This window comes from Engystomops pustulosus, chromosome 3, assembly GCF_040894005.1.
Source record: "Engystomops pustulosus chromosome 3, aEngPut4.maternal, whole genome shotgun sequence".
NCBI classification, from domain to species: Eukaryota; Metazoa; Chordata; class Amphibia; order Anura; family Leptodactylidae; genus Engystomops; species Engystomops pustulosus.
In genome coordinates, this window is record NC_092413.1 from 218,681,423 (window position 1) to 218,689,063 (window position 7,641).

The 7,641-nt window shown below is 45.3% G+C and overlaps 1 protein-coding gene across 1 annotated transcript; it reads right to left on the minus strand.

Moving 5' to 3' along the window:
* Window positions 1-928: 928 nt before the first annotated feature.
* Window positions 929-2,934, minus strand: LOC140120736 (uncharacterized). The gene is made up of 3 exons (XM_072139688.1): window positions 2,565-2,934; window positions 1,691-1,838; window positions 929-1,523 (listed from the first exon to the last, which is right to left on the minus strand). The coding sequence occupies exons 1-3, from the start codon at window positions 2,755-2,757 to the stop codon at window positions 1,007-1,009; spliced, it is 858 nt and encodes a 285-aa protein (XP_071995789.1). The 5' UTR covers window positions 2,758-2,934; the 3' UTR covers window positions 929-1,006.
* Window positions 2,935-7,641: the final 4,707 nt, after the last annotated feature.

Sequence of the window (7,641 nt, forward strand, 5' to 3'; positions counted from 1 at the left end):
CTCTATATACCAAGGCAGTGAATCTGTGTCACAGTGTAACAGTAGTCATAGTTCTTAGTTACCAAAATTCTCCACCTTGTTAATCACAGAGGTTATAGCTCAGTTAGTTGATGCGCTGTGACATTATTATACATGGACACTGCAGGTTCTGGGTTCAAATCTCAATGAGGATAATTTTTTTTTTTTTATTGAGATGATTTTTATTATTATAATATGGCTAAAATTTGGGGCGTGGCCAGAGAGTGATTGGGGGCGTGGCTTAGGGGGATCGCCGCGGCACGCATTTTGTCCCTCTTTCCCTTTCACAAATGTTGGGAGGTATGCTTTCTGTATCAATTTCGCATGGTTTCCAAGATCTCTGCTTGTTGTCATTGAGCAGGAAGCTTCATCATTTACTTCCTGTAGATAAACACCAGTCCATGTGATCTCACACAGGTGCAAGTCTCATTGGGGCTCATTTACTAAGGGTCCGAATCGCGCATTTTCCTTGTAGCTTGATTGCTCAATGACACGGTCTGCGCAGACCCTGGTTGCGGCACACCGCATTATATAGAAATATTATGAAGGGACAATTCTCCTGTTGGCCAATCAGACTTGCCAGAATAGTGCTGGCCCAGTTCATCGTCTGATAAGGGGAATGTCTCTGCAATACATTTATATATAAGAAAGGAACTCGCTGCCACCAAACTGTACACAACCAGTAGTATTGAGACACTAAACGGCTAAACACAGTTCTGTAACGCTATATGTTTTGTATGTTCTATAATTGGGTTTTCCCACGAATCCACGTTGGGGCGAACTTGGATTCAGAGGTAAACCCATGTATAATAAAGGTGTATATTTTATGTACTTTTAAAATAACTATTTCCCAAATAAACAAAGTAGACTTTACTTTTTTTTCTTAACTTTTATGAAGATACATCTTTAAACTATATACGTAAAAAACAAAAAAAAATTATAATTCAAGAAATTCTTGCGACATTCCCCCCATTGATGCCTGGCTATGTCATGGGCCTTCAAAGGTGGGGTACAACCTAGTGGACCGTGGAGGGCTGGGCGGAAGTTGGCCTCCAACACGTTCCCGGTGCCGGTCCAGGAACAGAGCCACCTCATTTTTGTAAAGATAATCATTTTTTTTAAATATCTGCACAACGGCAAGCAGTGCCGCTTTACAGTTGGCCATGTCTTGTTCGGCCACTCTTTTTAATTTGGGCGCCAGTCCCCTTAGGTAGAGATCCTCTGGGGAGTCATCCCTACGATTCCGCAACTGATCGAATATTTCTAATAGAGCCACATTCTCCATAGTCGTCTTCTCCTGGACCTGCGGTGGCCCGCGCCATCGACTATGCATGGGTGTGGCAGATAGATGTGCTGGGGGTGGTGTCGCAGGAGCAGGATCTTCATGCTGCTCCTGATTGGAAGTACCAGCCTCTCCACCCGCGTCCTCCACATCAGTGGGCGCATCGTCGCCAGAGGAGGCAGCCATCTCTGGGCCTGGTGGTTCTGCCAGGTTATCAGCCGTACTGTGGGATAAAAAAATTCTATTAAAAATCAACATGTATATGCAAGGGACTTCCGTCAATCATGCATAATGAATCTTTTCAGTTGAGGGATATAATTCTGCATGATGGAAAGAAAACACCTCTGGACATATAGAACATGTTTACCATTTTGAAAACCTTATCCTTACTTTCCAACATCCATTACTGCGTCCAAAAAACGTAGGTACTTGGTGTATGGTTTATTCTTCAATTTCCCTTTCCCGCTTTTGGCCTTCATACTCTTTTCTCTTTTATATCGATCGCAAGCAGATGTCCAACGCTTGGTGATGATTTCTACTGTTGAAACCAAAAAAGAAAGGAGGGTCACACCTATTACACACAAAGCTGCAGGGGTGACATCTATAATGCACAAAGCTGGAGGGGTGACATCTATCATGCACAATGCTGCAGGGGTCACATCTATCATGCACAATGCTGCAGGGGTCACGCTATAATGCATAATGCTGCAGTGGTCACATTTATAATGCACAATACTGCAGGGGTCACATCTATCATGCACAAAGCTGCAGGGGTCACATCTATAATGCACAATGCTGCAGGGGTCACATCTATCATGCACAAAGCTGCAGCAGTGACATCTATCATGCACAATGCTGCAGAAGTGACATCTATCATGCACAAAGCTGCAGGGGTCACATCTATCATGCACAATGCTGCAGCAGTGACATCTATCATGCACAATGCTGCAGAAGTGACATCTATCATGCACAAAGCTGCAGGTGTGACATCTATCATGCACAAAGCTACAGGGGTGACATCTATCATGCACAAAGCTGCAGCAGTGACATCTATCATGCACAAAGCTGCAGGGGTGACATATATCATGCACAAAGCTGGAGGGGTCACATCTATCATGCACAAAGCTGCAGGGGTGACATATATCATGCACAAAGCTGCAGGGGTGACATCTATCATGCACAAAGCTGCAGGGGTCACATTTATCATGCACAATGATATAGAGGTCACTGACAAGTGGGTGACACAGAGTCCAATCTCACTCACCAAGTGCTTTACGCTGCTTTGTGGTCCTCGCCTCACTCCATTCATCCGGAAGCAACTCAGCCGTCACCTCCTCCCACTTTTTGGCCTTTCGTGCGCGGTCTGAGAAGCTCTCGTCTTGCTTATCCCACAACATTGGATTCTCCTGGACTAAAGCTAGAAGACGTTCCATGGACAGGAAAGCCATTTTGCTCATCAGTCACCAGAGCCCCGACTAGACAGAGCAAATGCTGACAGGAAGGTCCACCCCCCTGATTCTGGTCACCCTGGAAACGGCCTGTATATACGGCAGCATACGGTGCACAACCGTATGCAGCACGTATTTAGCCCGTATTTTTACGTTCCCATTGACTTCTATGGAGCATACAGGACAGATATAGCACATATTCTATATTTTACTACGGCCAAAATACGGTACAGGCTTAAAAACGGCAATATAAATGATTGGACATATTTTACATAGAAAACAATGTGGCCGTATGTAACCCGTAAAAAAAACGGTACGGTACGGATACGGCCAATTTCTTACGGTCGTGTGACTGTAGCCTAAGCAGAATTGCATGATGATATTAGAAAAATGTTCACAACATTCCTCCCCACACAATATGAAAAATCATCTGAAACGAGGGCCACTCTTTAAGGGGTGTGGGAAAAAAACTAAAATCTTATAAAAACTGGATGAACTGTGGGTCGGGAGCTTCATGCAATGGGTGTCCCTGGCTGAGCGGCTGCATATAAGAACAACATGCTCAATGCCAGGTAGTGGCTGGGGAGGTGTAAAGCCGTCGTCTGGACCTTGGACTCCAAACAAAGAATAAGGAACAAGCACGATAGGAGTTCCGCATAACAGTGTCCAGGCAGTACCCCCATAGCAGTGCCCCCATTATGATACCAGGCAGTGTTTCCATACAGCAGGAGTGAAGAGAAAATACATCACTGGGATCTACCTCCTAAAAGTGACTCCTTATTGTAATTGCAGCGGTAACTGCACATGAAGTTTACCCCTTCCCCTAAAGTTTATGGAGACTATCCAGTAGTATATCAGGTTTGTTTTAGTAAGTTCTCCATGCAGCGTGTCACACCCATGCTGACATCTGGTAAGAAGAATTGCTATTTTTACATGTCAAGTCCTGCTTTGTAGCAGGAGACTGCACCTCTAATGCAGTCCTCTATTTTTCTGGAATTGATGCTGCCTGAGGCAAAAGACTCAACACTCAAGGTTGGTGCATCACAAGGTCTCGCAACTGGTGGCCTTGACCCGTGAATTGGACAGACTTGTCACTAGTAAGGTCTTGTTCAATTGGATGATAACTGAGCTGCAGTACCTTGATACTACCACTAAACAGTGAACAGCATGTGACTACTATGACCACCAATTGCTTAGCCGTTACATGTGTGTGACGTCATCACCTCTGGTCCCACAGAACCATAATCTGTAAGCGGCTGCTGTAACTGAGGGAGGAGGGGAACCACATTACATGAGAAGTGCATGCATTAAGGCTACCCAAATACACAAGGGGTTTATACAGTAAGGGGACGCATGGTTGGACAAAAAGAGTTGAGAATTGAGTTCTCAGGGCACAGCAACCAAGAACAACTCGTTTTGATCTGGCTGTGATTTTAATAACCTATTTATGGAAGAGCCTGAAAGGGTGGATGATGGAGGCCATGGAGTTTGTATCCCTTTTACCCACCATGTATCATTCTCCTGTTTCATACTTTGCTTGTAGAGCATCAGTAGAAATGGCAAGGCCAAGGTTTGACAGATGATATCCCTTCAGGATCTACAAAAAGGGGGACTGCCCAATGGCATTATTTTTGGAATGTCCGGATAGATTAGAGGACAACCAGTGGCATTGTGCCTCCTCTTGAACCAGGAATGATGAGAACCAGATTTCTAGTTCTGAGACGTCACTGATCACATTCTCATAGGGCTGACCACCCTCCGTGTCCAACTGCATCGCTTTGGAGGTGAATCCTGGTTGACTCAACAGGTTCCTCTTCTGAGCAGCCCCTTAGCCACATCTGTGCTCTTTATCAGAGGTCTCCTCAGCCCCCTGGATCCGCATGGGCAGGTTCCTTGTAAAGGTTCTCCCACAGCCCCACCAGGTGGGAATGGCCAAGAATCCTCCAGTCCCCACCAAGTCCATGACCCAATCACATGTTCTGGACAGTGCAACATAGACTGTTCATATGCTTCCAGATTTTTGTCTATGCAATATTCTCTTACTACAAACTCAATGAGAACTCACCCCCAAGGAGCACCATAAAAAATTGAGATGTAATAAAACATTATAAAACATATATTTCGAGGCCAACAATCGGCAACCGTCACACCTAGATGGATCTTCTAAGGACTTATACAGGAAGTTACAAGTAACCAATGTGGGACTAAACACTAGTGACCTCCTCTTTATTTGTCACTAGCACGACCGGAAGTGATCTATAATAGCGCCCCCTGGTCCAATTTATACTGAGGCACTGATGGCCACACCCTGTAAGCCTAGAGCTGTTCAGTGTGAATAGGTGGCTTATCGCCCTCCGGTGTCTCATTCCAGGTCCCCGTCCCTTCAGGGAGCTGTCATGTTTGCACATTTTTGTTTGCGGCCTGTTTTCCTTCCCCTTGTCTATAAAGCGTTTACTCAGATTAGATTAATGAAATGTTGTAATCGCGGCTGGCTGTAATCCCAGTGAGAAAACAACAGTTATGCAAGTCAGCATAAACTTGGCCGGTTTACTAAGCCCACAGGACGGCTCGCTGCCGCTGCATGCTATTCCTGTAATGTTTGACTTTTAAGAAGTGGAGCTCAGCATTGTGCGCTGTGGAGGCACAACAACAAGTTTTTACAGGTAGACGTCAATGTAAAGTCTACTGGCAGCTCTGCAGGAACCCATAAAAGGGAGATACATCGCTATTACTCAGTGGGGCTCATTTACTAAGGGTCCGCGGAGTGTATTTTCGTTGGGTTTCCCTCCGATTTCCGATTAGCGCCACATTTAACAGGGTTTTTTGTTGCACGCAATCGGATTTTGGCGCATCTCGCCGGCTTTCACACCATACTAATCGGGGGGACGGACCATTGGACGAGCCGACGGATTTGGACAATGCGCAGGATTTAACATCGTGAATAGTGTCACAAGACAAGCACTTACAAGCACCTGGAAGAAGAAAGTGAACTCCGGCGGACCTCACTGGGGAAGCGACACATGCAGGATCTCGGGCGCACAATGTTGGTGAATCGCACCGGACTTCTTCTTCGTCGGACCGTCCGGATCGGGGATCGCGACAGGACCGGGTAAGTAAATGTGCCCCAGTGTGTTTGTGCTCTATCGTTGATCGTAGGACCACACATTGGGGTCAGGGTACTCTTTGTTATCAAACTGCACTCTCTACTACTTCTGCTCTCACTGCTTTATGACTTACTGCTCTGCGGGGGCGTGGATATCTTGCTCAGCCCCTGCAGTTTTGCAATTTTGGAGCAGAGGTGACTTCACAATTCAAGCCTTTTTTAGTAGCAGACCTCACTGAATGAAGATGCTAGTGTCTCCAAATTGTGTGTAGTCATAACTACAAGGGAAAACTCATGACACGCTCATGGCTAGGACCTTCAGGCTTGGTAGACCTCAACGTGGAGTAATGAGCCACCACTGAGATACAACTGGTCAGGTGGTGGCTCATGTAGTCATTGCTGGTGGTGTCAATGATGTGCGTGACTATGCTGGGAATTCTGAAGATAACTTCTATAGACATCTTGCCCTATGGTAAATTTACCTGTTTTCATGAATGGCTTTCCATTGTCGATTGTCTCGTGTTGAATTTGTGTAAATAGATCATTTAGTAAATGGTGGATCAAACATTTACTGCCTCATAAAAACCTAGCTGGCAGTCCAGGAATGTAGACAGGATCACAATGTTGGGTAAATTACCTTTCTTGTATTAGTTGCTTTATTTAATGACCTTTACAGCAGTATAATGATTTACTACATGTCTGGCACGTCTCCAGGTAAGAACAACTGCGAGCCAAGGAAAGAATAGCAATTGTGTGATCTTTGATCGCTTTCAGCAGTTACACCCCCTCCATGTAAACACAAGCTGGAATAACAATCTCACGGCTTCATCGGGTTGTGAACTGTGCTGAGATGGCTCCCTCCACCGTACACCACAAGCTAGCCGCCAAACTGTAATCCCTCTTACTTTATCAGTAATGTAGCCAGATATTGCACAAACAACTGTTTACCAAGATGTGGAAATATTCTATGTGTTAGATGTGAAAGATAAATTATGTAATACGCCATCCTTATTGCCAACCACCGCACCATTCTGATAGAAAAGCCACGGTTATTGCAATGCAAAGGGTACCGCCATGGGTACCTTGGATAGGCCAAGTTATTTATACCTATGCCTATAAATGTTGCAGTTAAGTGCAATGCTAAGACCAGGATCTAATCAGTGGGGGTTCTATCAGGCTTTACATTCATTCTCTATTAACAGGATTGTAGGGGTCTGACTGTAAGTCCCCTTGAACTATCCAAACTTCAGTCAAAAGCACGCAACTTCATTAACTTCTGGCTAAGCTTAGAGGACAGCCGATACCTGATGTCCTGATGTCATGTAGAAAGTTGGAGGACCTGCAGTCACCTATTCTGCATATCACAAAAGTCAGATACTACCAATGCCATATTATTGGCATTATTGGCATACCTTGGAGGCCACTCATACATACTTCAAAATTATTTTCCATTTTTGCGGATCCTCTAAAAACGAACTTCATTCGTTTTGATAATGAGCACAGTGGTGCACTCAGGGTGTTCTCCTTGCCCTCGGACCACCATCAGCGCACTCCCTTCATCCACTGTCATGCATGATGCTGAACTGCCTACTTCTCCTGCAACTTGCCGCCCTGTCTCAACACAACCATCCTGGCTGAAGAAGATGACGAAGATGAAGAAGAGTATGTGCAGCCCAATAGATACTTGTCCAGCATTGTGCAGGTTTCCTCTGGGCTTCCCATACTTGCAGGAGAGGAGGTGAAGAGATGGCACAATGGTGGTCTGGATCGTAGAACTTCTGAGGGGCAGC

What these genes read in the sequence shown, in the direction of transcription:
- LOC140120736 (XM_072139688.1), bottom strand. Translation starts at nt 2,757, where the DNA reads ATGAGCAAAATGGCTTTCCTGTCCATGGAACGTCTTCTAGCTTTAGTC. An exon ending in AAAGCAGCGTAAAGCACTTG is followed by an intron (nt 1,839 to 2,564) that starts GTGAGTGAGATT and finishes TGGTTTCAACAG; the next exon opens with TAGAAATCATCACCAAGCGT. An exon ending in GCAGTAATGGATGTTGGAAA is followed by an intron (nt 1,524 to 1,690) that starts GTAAGGATAAGG and finishes TTTATCCCACAG; the next exon opens with TACGGCTGATAACCTGGCAG.